Genomic DNA, 20,324 nt, shown 5'->3' with positions numbered 1-20,324 from the left:
GTTAATTGTTGAAATACCATGTATAGACAGTGTTGATTACTCTATCACATTACACATACATCTCACACACATAACTGATGTACCCATATAATACATACTATGCAATTTGCGCATTATTTGCACTCTCACGGATAAACAATGATGTTGATGAAAAAATGTTTCAAGCAAATGTTGCTTATTTTTGGTATTATAAGTAACTTTTTTACATTTAATATATGACCATAATATATGAATTGTTTAACGAAAATTGCATACGCAGCCCCCTTATGAGAAAAAGCGAGGGTGCGTTTTTTGTGTAATGTTTTTTTGGTAACATACCCAAAGATCTTTACAATAACGAATATTATAATAAATACATATAAAGTTTTGATTAAAGTATTTCAAAAGATTTAGTTTTGAAAACGTGTGTATGGATCTAATCGTGGTTTAGATATAATTCCACAAAGTCCTATGAACTATATCGAATGGAAACACGCTGAACAAATTTTTTTTTACTCTATGATTATCAATCTGGGTAATCAATCCCATCTTTGTAGTTTTACATAATACTCTTTATACAAAATTCTCAGTTTCATTTAATATAAAACAAATAATTTATTAAAATGAGTGCCTGGAGAGCCGCTGGACTTAGCTACATCAATTTTTCACAAATTGCTGCTAGATGTGTACGTAAAGCACTAAAACCAGAATTACGAAATGAAGCTGCAAAGCGAGAGGAGTCACACATCAAATTTACTGATTGGAAAGATGGAAAATCACAAAAATCAGCTTAATAGAATTGTTGGAATTTGGATGATATGAAATTTCAAATACCTTAATAAATTATTGTATAAATTGTTTAAATAAAATGCATTAGTAGTTACATTAAAATTGTTGTATTATTTCATATAAAGTTTTCAAATATTTATCCTTAATTCACTCACGACACGATCTTTATAAACAATTTCAATTGTTTCTAAAAAAATTGAATATCAATAAAAAAATTTTTATATTCAATTTTTTTTAAATTGTAAATTATCAGACCGAGTTTGGTTATGTATAGAATGGTTGCTGACGACAGCATTTGCGAATTTTTAAGTATGAATCTAAATAATAAAAATGGATAAAAAATTAGCAGAATATAGATTACGACAAAGGAAAAATGAATTATTAAATAGTATAAATAAATTGAAAATTTGGCCTCGTACAAACATGGATGAGGTAGGTAAAAATAATTCACGATTTTCATAAATATTATTGAATTCCAGTATATGTAGTAAACAATTTTCCGTGTAAAAAGCCTTAACAGATGTATAAAATTTTAGTAAAATGTCGAGTTTTATTAAGTACTTGTACAAAGTAGATTAGACTCAAAAATCCGAAAAATAAATGTTTACTTACAGTATGTTACGATTACAAACGATATTTCGTAAATTACTCTCTATATCCAAATTATATTAGCTTAGAAATTAGGAGGTTTAATTACTAAAACCGATTATTTGAAAGAAATAATAAAAAATTCTGTTTCATTTTTCGATTGAACGACAAGTTTCTTAATGATCGGCTGAAATTCGATTCGACAGGAATATCAGCCCGGGCACACAATTTAGGTTGATATCTCATAATCTTTTCTATAAAATATCAAAATCAAGTTCATTTAACGTTTATGTAAGTAGTTTTTGAGTTATTTCCTAATAAACCTGTACGAAAAGTTTTTATTTTTAAAAAAGCTAAATGGTGGTAATCCTCAAATGAGTTGGAATTGTATTTTTTTTCTTTATTCATTACCCCAAATAATCTATGAACACGAAAATATTGTTGATTTTACGATTGTAAGATTAGTTTCTGAGGTGTCGATTAAATTTCTTTCAGAACCGCGTTTGCATTAGCCGTTTATTTGATCATATTTTAAGTTTTTGTTTATTGCGATCATTACCTTTAAAAAGCTTAATCCTCTTTATCTTTAAGTGCGAATTAAATTGTCAGCAATTACTTTTAAATAATGCATTTTTCAGGTTGTAGTAACATCTAATCCAACATCCGAACAACAACCAATAAAGACTAACCACAAGGCTGCTGCTGCTGTTTCTACATCACAATCACAACAGAATTTAAATTCGGACAGCGATGATATATCCGTGATAAGTACAACAAGCTCACCAACTAGTGACACTGATGGAAACCCTCCAAATTGTTTAGATTATTTTTTATACATATTATATTTTATATTTTGGACAACTTTATTTTTTGTATTTATTAAACTAGGTTTCGGCACTGTTTATATAATAATATCAGCATTAATTGGTATTTATATTAATACGGGTACAAAACCAAAAAAAGATGGTCAAATGAGTGCATATTCAGTATTTAATGAAAATTGTGAACGGATTGATGGTACACTAAGTGCTGAACAATTTGAACGTGAAATAGGATATAAATTATAAATAATAACCAGACTTTTAAAACACAACAAAAATTTATTTGAAAAAAATTTTGTTCTTTGTTTGATTTGATGTAATACACTTATTGTAAATAGTGTATACACTACGATACAAAAATAACATAAAATTATTAAATTTCGATTTTTCCCCCATGTCCTAGATCAATTTTTGTATTAAATAAATACGTATTTCGACTACAATGTAGTCATCATGAGTATGAATTAGCTAATCGTAATAACTCTTATAGTTGCTAATTTGGTGACGGTCTGCAATTAGCCTTTTTCCTGGGAAGATTACAAATATATCCTGCCATCTAGAGGATTTATTTTTAATCTTCCCAGGAAAAAGGCTAATTGATCTAAGCAATTGGGGAAAAAAACCAATTTAATTCGAAATATCCTAGAGGGTTCAAATTTATTATCTTCGGTAGTATTTAAATAACATCAATTATGTTATGTGTAGTTAAAACGTCAAAATTAGTTGTGAAACTTAGTTTTCAAATAAACACATATCGTTTGATCTACTTCCATATCTTCGAATGAACCTTGTTCCTGAGAGAAGTACGGCCTATTAAACGCTATTTGGGGAAGAGGGGTATAATTTATAAAAAAAATTTAATCAAATTTAAGTGATTACTTATTGTTGCGAATTTCAGGAAAATGGTCCATTCTATTTTTGTAAGGCGTTAGTTACACTGAATCATTTACGTATGCTAGAAAATGTTCTTCAATCATTGAATAAAAAAGATTACATGCTTTTTTGTACTGTTATCCGCATGTTACAAATGTTACAAACAGAGTCTCAGTGGAATTACTGGCCTTTACAGTTTCAGAAAATAATTAATATTCATTTTTCAAAAATGTGATAAATTTTACAATTACACTACTAGTTAATTAATAATCCAAAAATTTAATTTTAAATTTATTGTTTTTCTTTTTATATGTTTGAAATAAATACAAATTTAATAAAATGCCAATATTACGATTATTTTATTTAAATGCTGTTCTAAAGTTTTTCATTCACTGGAAATTATAATACGTTATCTAAAATAAAGCATAATACTGTAGAAATTAAGTTAGGTTTTTCAGATGGCTTGTGAAAATACACGAATTGATATTTGTACAATCAATTTCCACATTATGTTTTTGCGTTTTGTTCTTATTTATTTTGTTTAATTACTGCCTGACACCTGATATGCAGATTTTTGTTAAATGATCAATACATACTTGAAACTTCGTGAGTAGATTCCTTTTGGCGTGTCTACCAAACTTTTTTTCTACGATTTTTTTTTCGAAAATGCTGTGTTTTCAAAAAAGCAAGATAACGTCATATTTAAGCTTTCGGTTTGAAAAAACTCAGCAGGAAATTTGTCGGACACTTAATAACATTAATAATTATTAAACAATTCATCAAAAGTGAACTATGTATGTATTGAAAAGAAAAATATTTACGGCATGTTCGGTTGGTAGACAAGCTCGTCGGTGAAGTATTTTTGTTGGACAAAATATTTTATTGTTTAATAATTATCAATGTTATCAAGAGGTCATGGTGTTCGACAAATTTCCCTCCTAATTTTTTATATCGATAGCTTAAATATGACTTTATCAAGCTAATTTGAAAACGCAGCACTTTCGAAAAAAAGTCCTAATACAATGGTCATTTTCGTTTGTTAGTATAACTAATTGCAAACTGAATTGACCTTAATTAAAAAACGATGCATATTTTTTTAAATCTGTAACAAAAAATATAAAAAGATTTCGTAAGCGTTTCCTAGATTTTGTAAACATTTTAAAATCTTTGGCATTTTTCTTTTGTTTTTATCTACAAATGGAAAAAAAGAGTATTAATAAATTATTTGTGATTTTCATACTTTTGGACACATTTTAAATATTCTCTAAAACTTAAATAGGAATATCAATAAATATTACTTATATGTATTGATTACCATTTCTCAAGTTCAAAAATTATGTCCGCAATTTTGACAAGGATACAATTTCCAATTTTTAAACTATAAATTAAGACATACATTTACAAAAAAAATTCCGTTTTACGAAAGGCTCAGCTTCTCGGATCTCAATCTGAACCATCGTGAGAAATGGCCACTTACAATACGTATTAAATTAAAACAGTTCATAATAATGATAGTTTTATACAATTAACAAAATAATTAAAGAGTAAAAACATAAAATATGACCATCAACAATGTTAAAATATACAAAAATAACAAAATTTGTTCATATTACTATCAAATACTATGTTTGTGCAAATGTGGGTACTATGTCCTAATGTATAGGTCATAAAGGTCATTCTCGGCCCACGTCAAGTTTCTTTTTACAACTCTCCAATTTTTTATCTTATCTCCACAAAATTACGTCTACCAAAATGAGGACATCAAAAAATTGAATCGAATGAGTTTTTAAAAATCGATTTTACAATATAGTGTTCATACAGACCGTTGCGTTGGCCAAAATGAAAACTAAACATCGAATGGGTAATAAATAAATATATTAATTATAGATTAACAAAAAAAAATATTTAAAAGTAATTAAAAAAACTACGTATTTGAATTGGAATGGCTTTGAGACTTATTGTAATATTTTCCGTTTCATGGGTGGAAAATTCTGACTACTTTGATTAATCACGATTATTCGAACTACATGCTTTTACTATTTTTGTTATAAAATTTGTTCTTTTAAAAAAAACATTAAGACTAATTTTATATTGAAGAAAATGTACGAATAAAAATTAAATAGCTGTTTTTTCTGATTTATATCACATATCTTAAAAATAGGAGGGGGTACAATTTTTGCATCGTTTGGAGCTTCGAATCCTGTGCTATGTTCATTTGAGAAGAATAGTTAATTTAAAAATTTGTATACTTCTCTGAAAGTGCAATCCACCGTTACGTTATTGATGGAAAAGTTGCAAGAGTTTTAAGAAATTGAAAATATGAATTTTGTAACACAGTCAGACATGGCGAAATTATAGGAATTCCATTTTTCATCTTTGATAATGGAACCTTAAAAAGTACGTATATTACTATAGTACTGCATTATTGAGCATACAAGATCCTAAAAAGATACTATGAAGTTTAGTAACTGCCCTATCGAACTACATACTTTTTTCGAAATATTTAGTTGTTTATGTTTTAGTAAAGACTTGAAATAAACACTAGAAACAATCAATAAAAACGTTAATCTTCCTTTACTTAAAGAAATCTAGACTTCCCAATTTTTTATCCTATTCCGAATTTTAATTTTCTAGTATTAGAAAACGTACCTTAAAACTCATTAACTCAGAGTTCTGAAAAATAGAATAAACCTGGGGATTATATTCTACTTTGAAATGACAAAGGTGAGAAATACGCTGAATTGACAAAGTAAGAGCACTACGAATGCCCATAACTTTTAGTAGGCTTTCTCATTTAGTTTTATTGCCTAATAAAACTTATTCTATCTTTTATTAATATAAATATTCCTTCCCTTTTTAAAAATGTTAATATTTCTTTTATATAATTTTTTTTTTTTTTAATATAAAAAAGAAATATTTTTAACACAAAGGGTATCTCATATAAAACTTTTATCTAAAAAAGTATTCGAGTATTTCTTTGGTGTTTTGTTATTTTTTTTTGGTATTATGTTTTAAAGGCACTAGGTTTTGGTAATATCATAACAATACTTAACGCCATTAAAACATGCCAGGTACTATGCGTATACTGATAATTTGAATGTGTTTCTAAGAGTCCAAAACAAATAATGCCAATACATACACATAAAATTCCAATGGGTAAAAATTTCTGTAAATAATTTTTATTTGGATATAAATGTCGTGTATGATAACATTGTATGGTCCAACTAGTTGTGAAAATAAATATTCCAATTGTAACTGGTATTACAAATACTAATATACTTTCCATATTATATAATATACCTAATATTAATAATATTACACCAACTATATGGCAAGCACTCTTTAATTCTGTACGTAAATCGGCCATTGCAATTAATGTTACCCATATGGATAGAAGGCCACAAAAGAAATCACAAAATTTTAATACATTCATTGGCAGTAAACAGTAGGTGTAAATACCATAACCTGAGTCACATAAATGATACATGAACGAGAAACACATACAGAATGTGTATGTTAAGGCTTCTGTATAATATGTACGTTTTATTGCTACGTATATACTGAAAAGAAATCCTAAATTACTTAATGTTAATAAAAGCAATCCTATAAGTGCTGTTAATTTGCTAACTGTTTGTGAATCATCGGAACAATCCCATCCTGGAACAAAATAATATTCAATAATTACTCAAATAATTCTAAATAGATATAAGAATTAATCCAGTCAAATTAGTCCATAAAATATAAGTAAGGTTACAAAAATTCCCATAAAGCTAAAAATTGGTATGAATGTTCAGAATACTATTATAAATGAATTGTAAAAAGTCCCCATCAATCCCCCTTGTGCAAAAAATTTTATTGAGGGGGGAAGTTTGCAAAAATAGGCTTGTGCAGAGACACATTTTGTAGCAAATTGAATGATCTACAATTGCTGTCTGGGCTATTTTTGCTGTTAAACTCGCCGTTTTGCTGAAAAACCTATTTTTGCAAACTTCCCCCTTCAATAAAATTTTTTGCACAAGTGGATTTATGGGGACTTTTCACAATTCATTTATAATAGTATTCTGAACATTCATAACAATTTTTAGCTCTATGGGAATTTTTGTAACCTTCAAAGTGTAATTTGACTGGATAATTTATAATTACACATCTTTAAAAAACACAATATTAAACGAGAGAGATTTTACTAAAAAAAGAGACTTACCGATAAAATCATTATTACAATCACACGTTGAAAAGATAATATTATTCTCAGCCATTAAACGACAATCTCCATTTGAACCACACGAGTCATCTAAACATGGCGATACAGATATTGAGAAAATCACACTTGCATTAAACGATGTTACATTCAAATCTAGACTTTGTTCATTATTCCATGAATTTAATGTAACATTACATCGATTACATTCATTATATGGTAAAGTCTCATTCATTAATTGTAAACATTTCGAAGCACAATAATTATTTTCACAAAATTGTACGCATGTTTGAAATAAATTCATGCATTCTACGCATTCAACTCGTTGACTATAATTAAACAATCCAATTGATAGATACCATGTACCTATTTCTGGATAGGGTACATGAATATTTTCGTAAGTCCCAATTGGGCTTGTACTGTTTAGTAGAAGTGTTGTGTTGTATACCTAAAAAAAATAAGTTTTTGATATTATACTTGAGCGGGAGCAGTCATGACTAATTCGGTATTTAAAAACTCTGGTCAAAACAACTCTATCATTACAAATCCGGTAAAAATAATCCTGCAAAAAATAAACCGGTGCCACTAAATGGATCAGAAGAAGACCCGAATTCATTAGTTACAATTTCGACTACCTGATTACTTACTATTTATCAATTGCGCTCATTCACTCATCCACGGATTGGCCATGCCTTTAATGGGGTCGAGTTAGCGCGTGTCTGCGTGTTTTTTTTTTACTTTTTGGTTAACCCTGTTGAGTTGTATTTGTACCGAGTTGGTTTGGCATCGGGTTGTTTATGTGCCGTATTATTTTTATCGGTGTTAGAAAAGACCGAGATGTTTTAGTATGTAACCTACTTAGACAATATAAATGGCTGTTTTTGTTACAAGTTTTTTTCGATTTGGGAAATTCTGTCGACAGTTGATTTGAAACTGACAACTAATTTGTGATCAAGATTAGATTCAAGAATTATAATTATTTTTTTACCTCATTAAAGTAAACACATTTGTTCGGTAACGATGGTAGTTCAATTGCATTTCGACGTAAACATATCACAGTTAAATATGGCATCGATGATATATTACGTAAAGGATTCAACGTAAAACCTAAATATAATGTGCCACCAATTTCACTTAGATCATTAATAGAAAATTTAAAAACTGTCAATGATGATGTTAAATTTACTAATTTCGGTGATTTTAATTCTAAATTTGGCTTTAATATATATGCAAATGTTAAAATTTTACTTGACGATAATTTTATTAAATCATATTGATCGTATATGAAACGTTTACTTGATAATTGCCAACCAAATTGTTTTTCTGGTAAATAAATTGTGCTGAAACAAAATGAATACAATTTATTAATAATGGCTGTTTTTTTTTTTTTAAATTTAAGCACTTAAAAATAATGTCATGATATTATATTGCACTTGAAATGGTAAAGTTTTTCCTGAAGAATAAAAATTACACAGGTCTGCGACTAAAAAACTGCATCGAAACTCGAAACCAGGCCCTAAATCAATTCGTCTGTATAATAAATTTAATTCATCTGTATAATACATAGATTTGTATTTAGTATCAAAAAATTATTAAAAGAAATTATTTTAATGCGCGTTTATATATATATTTTTTTCGATTTTGACTTTTCTGAATTTCAAGTTTAAAATACTTACATATTTGTTTCCTTCTTTTTTTCCGCATCGGTGTTATTCTTCCCAATTGTTTGATTTTCATTCTTTTCAGGATTAAAATTACAGTTAATACTTGTACTCTCATTCGAATTTGATTTGAATAAAATATAACGTGTTGGATATAATTGTGGATTTATTGCAAATGAAACTAATTTATTTGATTCGAATGTAATGTTGAACGTTTGATTTAGATCAACTGGAATTGAATTCGATGCTATGTACATATTAATCAATCCTTTAGATATACAACTTATATTTAAATTATTGACATTTTGATCGTCTATTTGTAATTTTAATAATTTTTCATTTGTAAATTTTAATTGTAATGGATTTTCTGTACTTATTGTATCAATATCTATTAATGTAACAATCGCATAGCTTGATAGCACACATTTACACTTTCTAGCCATTTCTGGTACAGATATTTTGACATCTTTCTTCGGCATCCAATCTTGAAATATAACACCAAACCAATCACCAGGTATGGGTGATGTAACATTTATATAATTTCTTGTACCGTTTGCTAAAAAATGTCTATATATTTTGTCAGATCGACCACCAATTTGTACGAAAGTAGATGGAAATTTCGAATTATCTGGTGCTATTACAGGTAATGCGCCTTGTTGCATGTAAACGGTAATATTAGGCGATGAACAACCTAATGCTAAAAATAAAACAAACAATTAAATGTGAGAGCGGAATTCAAAGGTCAAATTGAAGGCGTCTAAAAGATAACACAAAGGGGCACACAAAAGGATAATAAAGTTACTATTTTCATTCCATTTGTGTGTTCCAAGTATTTGTAAAAGAATGAATAGGTTTCTTTATAAGGAATAGCAAAATCCTACTTTCAAATTTTTCTCCTCCTTTAGTTTCCAATATCGGAGGAAGTTATAATTCTTTATAAAGGCTCTATATATCACACTTCTAATGTGATCTACAAAAAAAACGCTAACCCTTACTAACTCAGCCCAACTAGGTTGGCATTTAGCACTTTCTTGAAAATCGGCTAGATTCCACAAAAATGAAATGACAAGACAATTATAGAAAAAATTATCCACTCAATTTCAGAGGAATCTATTCGATGTCAAAAAAAAATTTGTTTTTATTTATAAGGAGCAAATTTTTAATTTAAAGCTTTCCTATGTCTCTTATCAGTTTTGAACATGAGATCATTTCTGAGACCAATAATTGTATCAAAAACCAAGCTATTAGTCATAGATCGTAGTGAATGACGATTTTCTGGGTTAGATACCAGCAGTGTTGTTAACTCAGTAGTTATACCATGCATATATGTAATATGCAAGGCATACTAAGTTTAGTCCCAAGTTTGTAACGCTTAAAAATATTAATGCTAAGAACAAAATTTTGGTATAGGTGTTCTTAAAATCACCTAATTAGTCCAATTCCGGTTGTCCGTCCATCCGTCCGTCTGTGGGCACGATAACTCGAAAACGAAAAAAGATATCAAGCTGAAATTTTTACAGCGTACTCAGGACGTAAAAAGTGAGGTTGATTTCGTAAATGAGCAACACAGGCCAATTGGGTCTTGACCTATGGGTCCACAGGACCCATCTTGTAAACCGTTAGAGATAGAACAAAATTTTAAATATAAAAAATGTCCCTTATCAAAAAATAAACAACTTTTGTTTGAAACTTCTTTTCGTATACATCACTGTTTACCCGTGAGGGCGCAAACTAGGCGTAAATTGTATAGTATGTATTATATAAATTGCATATGTATGTGCAATGTGATAGAGTAACCAACACTATTTATGCATGGTATTTCAACAATTAACTCAGTCAATTGTTTATTTTCCCTTGTTTTTTAGTTGTTTTCTACCGTCTGTTTAGTGGGCTTCCGAATTGAAAGTTCAACAACACTGAATACCAGTTTATTATGGCAGTTCCTGGTTTAATAAATATAATCATCAACAACAATCTATTTAGTAATATTTTTTTAAACTTACTTAAAAAACTTGATTTTTTCTCGATGTCTGCAATGAACACAAACGATACATTCTGTATATCGTTTGGTACTTTAAAATGTACAACAGAAACACTATAAAATTGTGAATAACGACCTACATTTAAAATTTCATTAATTCCAATTATTTTCGTTGTTTCAATACAATTGACCTCAATAAATAAAAGAGCCTTTAAAACAATCAAACCAACTAAAATTACCATTGCTGTAAAAAACAAAAAATCTAACGATTAATCCAAAAAGAATTATAAAATTCTGTTTATAGAGCTCTACTTTTTGAAAAGGTTCAAAGAAATTCTTATAAATCGAAGCGGGTTACGATTAATTGAACCCCAAAGTGTGAAGAGTAACATTGAATATGTCTTTAAAATGAAATAAAAGTTCTCTAGTAACTTCTGTTCTAAAATGAACATTTTCGAGATAAAAGACTCCAAAATGATAAAAATTCGAGGACAAATATGGAAAAATATGATTAGTTATGATTAAAAATAAATAACAATTGAAAAAAACTTACTATTTTGATACAATTTCCGTTAATAATTGCAATAATTAAATAATAATTTCTTTAAAAAAACTTTTTAAAATTGTAAATTTTGTACAAAGCTGAATGCTAGATTATTCTTCATATCATAAAATATTTATTACAAATGCCACATTATTTTAAATTTACTTTAAAGTATATCTTAAGTATAATGAGTGTTGGCTGGCCGGAAATATTTCATTAAAATATATGTTGAACTCAATTTAAAAAGCCTCCATGTATTGTACTTAATTTTTAATTTTGTTGATAACCCTTTATGACCTCAAAATAATTTCAATTAACAAAATTTTGATTTTATTTGTTGTGAAAATTTGTAACAGCGCTAATCCATAATATAAAAAAAACTATTTAATTATTGTAATCAAATTCAATTTTGCTTTAAATTGTTACCATAGAAACAAATTTTCTATTATAATCGATCAGCATGGAGGAATCTTTTCAGAAGAAAATCCATCCTATAAGGAAAATAACAGAAATTATTGTTGAGATGCAAAAGTGGTTTTTTCTTGATATTTTGACATGGGCTTGACAGATGGTTACAAAACAATTTCTGTGTGTTTTAAATGTGATGTTTGTGATTAAAATTATTTAAATGAATAAAAAATGAATGGAATTCTGCAAGATGTTACAAACAATTTTGATAAAATATGTCGAACGTGTTTAGTAGAATCATCACAAATGTGTTCAATTTTTAAACATTGTTTATCTGAAATTATAATGGCGTGTGCTACAGTAAATGTATGTGTACAAGTTGTTAAGGATATTCGATAAACATATAAAAAAACGGTTTCAGTCCAAATTAATTGCAGATTTTTAATTATATGCATAGAAATTTATACAATAGATCACTAATGTAGTAGATTGTAGTATTCAGAAGTTACTCCAGTCGTTGATTGTCTGTGTCTGGTATAGGCTTGTAATCAGGCCTGCCAGATTGTATAATCGGATACAAAAAGTGTATAATATGGTTATTTTATGTATCCAGTTTGTATAGCAGATTGCCTCGTATAATTGGATACAAAATTAAAACTTCAAACGTGAAGTAAATTTTGTGAGAGTTAAAAAACCGATTATTTGAGATAACGAGAGATCGAACATTTCTTAATCGTAGATGGCGTGATGCGCTTGTCGCTCTTTCGAAAACTATTCTAATCGAAATTGGCACTCTCTGAGTAATATTCGTTAGCATTATAAGTAAACGGGTTAAAAAAAGTACTGGATTAAAAGTGACTTTTTAACCCAGAGCCACTTGCTATTGGACTTGCTACAGCGCCACTTACAGACTATTTTTTAACAATTTTGTCGCTATGTATAATGAGATTTGATTCTGTATAATTTCAGTGACCGAGCGGTATAAAATAAGTTGACTCTTCTGGCAGCCCTGCTTGTAATACAATAACATACGGAAGAGGAGAACATACAAGTATACCCCCATAATTATAATATTTTTATTATTTAAAAAATGATTGCTGGGTTCTGCTATTGCCATCCGCTACGGATACCCGTACCTTTAAGGATCGCATGATGGACGCCATCACAAGGTGAACGCAAGTGCTAAAAAATCCGAAGATCTGTGCTAACTCGGCCCCATTAATGGCACGATTAACCCGTGCAAAACTGGGCGAGTCCACGCGAGAGAAAATTTTCAATATATGACCATAAATTATAGGCACGGAAAAAAAATACAATATGTGGTTCGGTTCTAGGTATTTTATACAAATATACTTTCCGATACAACTAGAAAGTACTAGGGCAGTCCCCCGCTCACTAATTTAGCTTTTAACTTTTCAAAAATCAAATAATTTGGCTAAAATCATTTTGTCATATATTTTTCGAATTGTCTCTCGATTTTGTTTTATAAATATATACGTTAAACTTATTTCATAGATTTCGTATGATGATGGATTACCAGAAAATATCTGTATGGGATGTGTTGAAAAAGTGGAGGCATTTTATAAATTTAAAAAAGTTTGTGAAGATTCGCATGCGAAATTACTTGGAATTAAAAATGAATTAACGGTATGTGCTGTTAGATTTAATAACTGAATCTAAATAATATCAAATAATTTGTTTTAATATTAAAATTATAGGCACCACCTCCAAATGAAAATGCAACTTCAATCAAGGTAGAAAATGATTTTAATTTTGATGCTAATATACCCACCGAAGGATCAATTGATGGTAAGCATTTTTGATATAGACATTATTGTTCGATTTCGTACTATTTTCCACAAGATATGATAATAGATCGATAATTATTCAATTTTTAGTTTTTAATGGTGTATTTTTTTCTATTGCGCCTCAACAACCTTAATCATGTATAAAACATAAATCTATGATTTTATTATGCGCCCGATATCCGTTCTTATAATAGTTGCAGCCTGTATACAGGGTTAAGCGGTTTTCCTTCAATTGCCTCCATTTATTATATATATTATAATTTTAATACAAAAAATTTCTCTTATGTTTTTGTACTTTTAATTTTTCAGAATTTCCAGTCAAAACAAGGTAAATATGAATTATGTTATTATTAGTTTATACATAGACTAAAGCAGGGGCGGCGAACATTTATGTTTCAACGTACAATTTTTTCTAAACAAATGTTTAATGAGGCCACATACGTGCCGTCAAATAATTTTGACTTCGTGATTATTGAGAAAATAATAATACTAAATACTAGAGTTGTAAGATGTTACTTTTAGCTGAATGCTTGTTGAACTGTGCAAAACAGTTTCTAAGCGAATCTTTAATGTTATTCAATTCTGAAAATAGTGAGTCGCAGGTATAGGTAGATGAAAATATGGTTAAAATAGCACGAGCCAGCTTCTTCGCGTTCTTAGAATCATTCGCATTAGTTCTAATATAATACTTCATAGTCAAATTTGTAATCGGTGGCGTGCCCAAAAAATTACGTCGCGTGCCATTAGTTCGCCATCCTTGGACTAAACTATTACATCCTTAAAAAATTTTGAACTCAAAATGAAGGCGTTGGATAACTTCCTATTTAGCGTTTTCGTAATTTCTAATAACTTAGAAACGATTATTCATAGATAATCAGCCGTGTCGATTCGTAAGTGTTGCATGAATAAAATTTAGATACTTTCGATTTTTAAATAATATTTTTTAATACAATTCCGATTCGATATCGTTGACTAGAAATTAACGAAGTTTAAAAATCGAAAAAGAATTCAAGATTGTATTTACTATTTTTTTACCAATAGTAACAGTTTCCACTAAGTTAATATGAGAAAATTTCCGACCTTTTGAAGTAATTTAGATTAACATTGTACGCATATTTAGTTTTAAACAGGAGGATAATCAAATTGAACAGGAAACCTACAGTGATAATCAAACTTCACCATGTTCATTAAGACTTACTGAAGATGATGAGGATAGTAAATCGTCATATAAATGTGATGCAGGTATGTAATAAAAAATGTACTTTATGTTCAAACAAATTTTCTTATAAGTATTTGTTGGAGAAAATTATTTACGCTTTTACGAAAAACTTAAAATTTTTTAATTTATACATTATACCAGAAATTTTATTTTCTTCCCATACTCAGGATAAGTTGGTATATGCTTAAGGAAGGTTTAAGGCAAATATATCAGCTTCGTAAGTGAGTTTGCGGGTACTTAAAGTTTTTTTGAAATCATTTCATTGGAATATATTATTGAATCAGATACAGGTAAATAATTTGTTCCAGCAAAACAAAGCCTTCAAAGAGACAGTAAAACATATCGTATAGAAGAAAAATCGCATACGTGTACACAATGTAATAAAAGTTTTCGTGAAGCACATGTACTAATTAAACATATGAGACGTCATACTGGTGAACATAAAGAAAAGAATCATAAATGTACAGTGTGTGGACAAGCGTAAGTTATAATTAAATATAAATGTAATTAAGGTAGAATAGCAGTAAAGAAGCAATACTACTCTAATTAAATCTACAATAATTTTTTTTTTCCAATTCACAGTCCGCTATTTTCTTTAAATTGATTTCCCCCTAAGCATATCTCCCTAATATCTCCCTAAAAATTATCAAAAAGCATTTCTGTTTTTCATGAAAAAGGTCTATTGTGACTCTTGTTATATACTACTCTATACTACCTTAAGTAAATTAAAATGTAGTTATTTTTGAATGATATATATTATTACCATTTGAATAATGCCAGTTTTAGAGAACCATATTACTTAACTATACATATGAGACGGCATACTGGAGAACGACCATTAGTGTGTACGCTTTGTGGTAAAGCTTATGCAAATCCACGATCATTACGATATCATGAAATGACACACACTGGAGAAAAACCTTTCAAATGTTCAGCTTGTGGGTAAGAATTTATGTATTTTATTTCCCATTTATAGCGAATTTTCTGACTTAAAATTCAGCTATTACAATTCAAATATCGGTCAAACCTGCGGTTGTACCGATGATGAATTTACTCCAATATCCATCAAAAATTTTTTTTTTTTGTAACGTACCGTAATTGTACTACCTTAAATCATTTTCTAAAGATTCATTTTTATTATAGCAAAGAATTTTTGTTGAAAATAAATATGCAAAAACATGAGCGGACACATACTGGCGAAAAACCGTTTGTGTGCACAATTTGTGGAAAAGCATTTGCACAAGCTGTAACGTTAGACAAGCATTCACAAATACATTTAGGTTTACGACCATTCAAATGTTCAATATGTAGTAAAACATTTAGAGAAAAGGCAACACTGGATCAACATTTACGACGGCATACTGGTGTAAAACCATATGTTTGTGCAGCATGTGGAAAAGCGTTTGGAACTGCCAGTGAGCTGAAAGTGCATGATCGTAAGCATACAGGTATTTTGAAAACAATATTATTATACTGTCTAATTTTAGCTGAAAATAAATTAAATATGTCAAAGTGATAGCACAGACAGGGCCGGCCTTAGATATCTAGATACCCCGGACAAATTATGCATTTGACGTCCTTTGAGGCATACTTATTTGATTATATGTAATTACAAAAACTTATTTTGAATTTGTACCATATTTTTTATTGAATTAATAGAAAACTACAAACATGTACTTATTTTTATCTGTCGTTTTAGGAATAAAAAAGAATATTTGCCAAATTTGTCAAAAAGATTTTGTTGCACCTAGTGCACTTATGGTACACATGCGCATTCATACTGGTGAAAAACCATTTTTATGTTCTGAATGCGGTCGATCGTTTAGTGAAAAAGGATCATTAAAAAAACATCGACGAATGCATGACAAGAATGGTAAAGAAACTTGGATGAATTTGAACATTATTGAATTCATGAATTGAACAAGAATTATTTGAAAGAACTTTTTATTATTTCAGGATTCAAACAAAATATGTGTAATATATGTGAAAAAGATTTTGCAGCACCTAGTGCTCTCGTTGTACATATGCGTATACATACTGGTGAAAAACCATATTCATGTGAACATTGTGGTCGTGAATTTGGTAGTAAAGGTCAAGTTATCAAGCATAAAAAAGTTCATGAAAAGCATGATTTGTAAAATTATTTAATAAAATATTTTTTATACAAATATTAAATAATTAATTTTTGTGCAAACTTAGAAACCTTTTACTTTAAGATATCTTTCATTTAAAAATTCTCTTCTAAGCATATGCAAGTTTGCGTATTTACGTGGACATCCCGAAATGATTAATTATAGCAAATTTTTAAGTTCCATACATGCATACCTGCCGAAGTAAAGCAACATTGAGCACAGTCAGCAGGAACTTGGATGGGTGACCGCTTGGGAACACTGTGAGCTGTTGACTTACATTTTAAAACAGAAGTTTGTAATAAACAATTTAATTCACAAAGTGAATTCAATTCACCACATATTTAAGCTAACGAACTGAAAAAACGCAGCAGAGAATTTATTACATTAATAATTATTAAACAATAAACATTTTGCCCCACAAAAATACTACATCGATGAGCTTGTCTACCACCTCGAACATGCCGTACTTAAGTATTTTTGCTTTTCAATGCATACATAGTTGAAAGTGATCATAGTGACCGTCAAATTCTCTGCTGTGTTTTCATAGACCGATAGCTTAAATATGTTTTCATGCTCATCTGAAAACGCAGCACTTTCGAAAAAAGTCGTAGAAAGTTTGGTAGTCTTGACAAAAAGAAGCTACTCACGAGGTTACAGGTATTATTTTTAGATATGATAAGTTTAATTAATATAAAACAAATAATTCTTTATGTTTATATTTTATTATAAGAAAATAATAGTATAAATAACAATAAATTTCAATACAACGCTCCCTGAATTAATACTGTGCCCTTAAAACAAATTACTTTTCACTCTCACATTTACTCATTCGTATTATTTCATCCCATTCGTTTTCCGAGACTGGAGAAACTGATAAGCGTGATTGTTTTAACATGGCCATGTTTTTTAAAAGTGAATTTTGTTTTAGATCACTTAATTGTACATGATTACTTAATGGTTTGGAAAATTTCACATCTACTTGTCCAAACTTGGAGCCATCATCACAGTAATGTTCTTTGCAGACCTCAACTATTCCAACTATCGCTTTTCCTTTAACTGAGTGATAAAAAAATCCCAAATCACCTACTTTCATTGTTTTCATATATTTTTGTGCTTGATAGTTGCGTACACCATCCCATTTGGTAACTTTCTCCTTTTCCATTTGTTGCCATGAGTAGGCACTTGGTTCCGATTTAAAGAGCCAATATTGCATTTTTCTTTCTTCTTAATTAAATGTATATTAATTACCTTAATATTTCTGTTGCATTTAACTTTTAGCTGGTTAAAGATATTTAACTGTCTCTAGTACTAGGGTTTGACTGTTAATCAGACGTTGTAAAGTTGTAAATAAAATGTGTTTTGTGCTTCGATCACTTGAACTTTTTATTCTCTGCCGCCAAAACTTATTAAAATGACAATTGATATAAACTGTCATTTCTAGTACGTTGTGGTTAAACCACAGACTTATAGATTATAAATAAATCCTCCATGAAATATGAATATTAATAATAAATAGTCTACTACAAAAAAAAAGTCATGAAACGATAAGGGGAACAACATTAACAGGATTTTCGAAAAATAAAAGTAACCAGGGCAGATAGAATATGAGGACATATAACATATCCAAATTTCAAATCGATAGGGTAAAGGGTATAATCGTAGTGCTTGAAATTCAAATGCAACTTTAACCATTCCTTTCTGGAAAATCGCTTTTCTTTATAAATTTTTTTTTTCCACCAATGAATATTTAAGAGGAGTCTTAAATAAGTTATAAAGTTTCACGCCAATCAAATAATGATTTCACGCCCTTGAAAAATGAGTGAAGATCCGCCTTAAAGAGTGAAATATATTTATGATAATATAAATTCCCACCCCCTGACAGAATAGTGATTTATAACACATGCATAACTGACGTTATTTATAACAAGAGGGCGGGTTATATAGATAATTTAAACTATAAAATGAGTGGAAAATTTTTAACATCAGGAAAAATTCATTTAATTTAAAAGTAAAAATATTACCCACACTGGGATACGAACCAGTGAACTTTGGTTTCATAGGCAATTGCTATACCGACACAGCCAGCCAGCTTATTTATTACCATTCAATTAACTGAATACTAACCTTTACTAAATAATTAATTAATTGATTATTTTGTTCTGAAAGAAAAAATAGGATAGAAAATTTAAAAAAAAAATAAAACAAACTTTACAATATATAACGATTTATATATATATATATATATATAGTGTGTCCCTGGATAGAGGTAACCATACTTGTAAATTTCTTTATTTTGCATTTTAAGAAAAAAAGTCATTCTTTATAAGAAGTTTTGCTTATTATGAAAAGGATGTAGGAATATTTAAAAATTCTAAATAAAATTACGCCTATTCGAAATTACATTTAATTTTGTTACTTTGGCGAATTTTTAGTAATTTTTGATTTATTGGAATTGGGATCCATCAAAAGGATTTTTCATTATGTTTGGTGCAAGGTCCTTTATCCTTTTGCTACACTCTTATACTGCCAGTCCAAACTCTTATACTGATAGACCGAACTTAAAAATAGCTCCTGTTCGTAACTGAACTATTACTGGTTAGAGATTTGGGTTTTATCATAGTAATTCTTTATCAAAGAACAAACTTTTTTTTTCGAAACATTTTTTATAAAAAATAGCATTGTAATACAAATTTTGATCTACTTTTACCAGCTATGAACATGAGCTTTTTTAAACACCTATTATCACATTTTCCTATAATAATAAACGAAAAAGGCCTAAGAAAAAAAGAAATAAAAGCCACTTGAATATAATATTATATATATATATTTATATATAATTATTATGAATATTATGTTATAATACATCATAAGTTTATATTAATTTATATTTACATTTAATTACAAAAATTTAAAACAGTAATAATTTATAAAAACAAAAAAAAAAAAAAAAACACGATTCATTGAATTAAAATTAATTTAAATCAATTTGTGGAAAATCAAATTAAAAACAATTTTTTATAACAATAAATTGTCATACAATAATGGGCAAGTAGTAATATTTTTTTTTTTATAAAACCAACGAGGTTTCAAAAAATTATTTAATGCAGAAATATTTCTCGAATTCATTGCATGTGGTCATGCAGTCAATGTTTTCTATTCATCATTACTTCAAATTTGGCAAATTGTTATAAAAAAAATTCGACATTCGATAATCTATTTTGATTCAATAATAAAATCATTGGATATGTTTTGACGAACAAAGTTTTTACTAAGCTAACTTGACACCATAAAAAAGTAAGATTTGAGTAACTTAGAACAGCACT

The 20,324-nt window shown here is 28.7% G+C and overlaps 5 protein-coding genes across 5 annotated transcripts; 3 read left to right on the top strand and 2 right to left on the bottom strand.

The window, feature by feature from the left end:
- The first annotated feature begins 483 nt into the window (after positions 1–483).
- On the top strand, positions 484–847 carry LOC123293573 (protein stunted-like). The gene has a single exon (XM_044874438.1). It carries the CDS (start codon positions 603–605, stop codon positions 771–773), a length of 171 nt encoding a protein of 56 aa, XP_044730373.1. The 5' UTR covers positions 484–602; the 3' UTR covers positions 774–847.
- Positions 848–1,041: 194 nt separating this feature from the next.
- On the top strand, positions 1,042–2,573 carry LOC123292295 (SAYSvFN domain-containing protein 1). Its single transcript, XM_044872889.1, has 2 exons — positions 1,042–1,200; positions 1,995–2,573. Exons 1-2 carry the CDS (start codon positions 1,099–1,101, stop codon positions 2,421–2,423), a joined length of 531 nt encoding a protein of 176 aa, XP_044728824.1. The 5' UTR covers positions 1,042–1,098; the 3' UTR covers positions 2,424–2,573.
- Positions 2,574–6,054: 3,481 nt separating this feature from the next.
- On the bottom strand, positions 6,055–11,132 carry LOC123292557 (post-GPI attachment to proteins factor 6). Its single transcript, XM_044873270.1, has 6 exons — positions 10,913–11,132; positions 9,283–9,606; positions 8,925–9,156; positions 8,237–8,588; positions 7,252–7,696; positions 6,055–6,707 (listed from the first exon to the last, which is right to left on the bottom strand). Exons 1-6 carry the CDS (start codon positions 11,130–11,132, stop codon positions 6,055–6,057), a joined length of 2,226 nt encoding a protein of 741 aa, XP_044729205.1.
- Positions 11,133–12,017: 885 nt separating this feature from the next.
- On the top strand, positions 12,018–17,039 carry LOC123293261 (zinc finger protein 501-like). The gene is made up of 10 exons (XM_044874023.1): positions 12,018–12,208; positions 13,358–13,489; positions 13,561–13,651; positions 13,960–13,978; positions 14,771–14,892; positions 15,178–15,349; positions 15,650–15,811; positions 16,013–16,317; positions 16,569–16,742; positions 16,826–17,039. Exons 1-10 carry the CDS (start codon positions 12,074–12,076, stop codon positions 17,005–17,007), a joined length of 1,494 nt encoding a protein of 497 aa, XP_044729958.1. The 5' UTR covers positions 12,018–12,073; the 3' UTR covers positions 17,008–17,039.
- A 764-nt stretch (positions 17,040–17,803) lies between these two features.
- LOC123292556 (thymocyte nuclear protein 1-like) lies at positions 17,804–18,214 on the bottom strand. Its single transcript, XM_044873269.1, has one exon. The coding sequence runs from the start codon at positions 18,212–18,214 to the stop codon at positions 17,804–17,806; it is 411 nt and encodes a 136-aa protein (XP_044729204.1).
- Positions 18,215–20,324: the final 2,110 nt, after the last annotated feature.

The sequence above is a fragment of the Chrysoperla carnea genome, chromosome 2 (assembly GCF_905475395.1).
Source record: "Chrysoperla carnea chromosome 2, inChrCarn1.1, whole genome shotgun sequence".
Taxonomy (NCBI): domain Eukaryota; kingdom Metazoa; phylum Arthropoda; class Insecta; order Neuroptera; family Chrysopidae; genus Chrysoperla; species Chrysoperla carnea.
The sequence above is the reverse complement of the archived record's forward strand: the minus strand, read 5'-3'. Positions and strand labels throughout refer to the sequence as shown.

Excerpts from the sequence above, each read along its gene's own strand:
- LOC123293261 (XM_044874023.1), top strand. The coding sequence starts at position 12,074 with ATGAATGGAATTCTGCAAGATGTTACAAACAATTTTGATAAAATATGT. Across the intron at positions 15,350-15,649 it reads TGTACAGTGTGTGGACAAGC|TTTTAGAGAACCATATTACT; the intron begins GTAAGTTATAAT and ends GAATAATGCCAG. Across the intron at positions 16,743-16,825 it reads ACGAATGCATGACAAGAATG|GATTCAAACAAAATATGTGT; the intron begins GTAAAGAAACTT and ends TTATTATTTCAG.
- LOC123292557 (XM_044873270.1), bottom strand. The coding sequence starts at position 11,132 with ATGGTAATTTTAGTTGGTTTGATTGTTTTAAAGGCTCTTTTATTTATT. Across the intron at positions 9,607-10,912 it reads GAAAAAATCAAGTTTTTTAA|CATTAGGTTGTTCATCGCCT; the intron begins GTAAGTTTAAAA and ends TTTTATTTTTAG. Across the intron at positions 7,697-8,236 it reads AATGTGTTTACTTTAATGAG|GTATACAACACAACACTTCT; the intron begins GTAAAAAAATAA and ends TATTTTTTTTAG.
- LOC123292295 (XM_044872889.1), top strand. The coding sequence starts at position 1,099 with ATGGATAAAAAATTAGCAGAATATAGATTACGACAAAGGAAAAATGAA. Across the intron at positions 1,201-1,994 it reads CTCGTACAAACATGGATGAG|GTTGTAGTAACATCTAATCC; the intron begins GTAGGTAAAAAT and ends TGCATTTTTCAG.
- LOC123293573 (XM_044874438.1), top strand. The coding sequence starts at position 603 with ATGAGTGCCTGGAGAGCCGCTGGACTTAGCTACATCAATTTTTCACAA.
- LOC123292556 (XM_044873269.1), bottom strand. The coding sequence starts at position 18,214 with ATGCAATATTGGCTCTTTAAATCGGAACCAAGTGCCTACTCATGGCAA.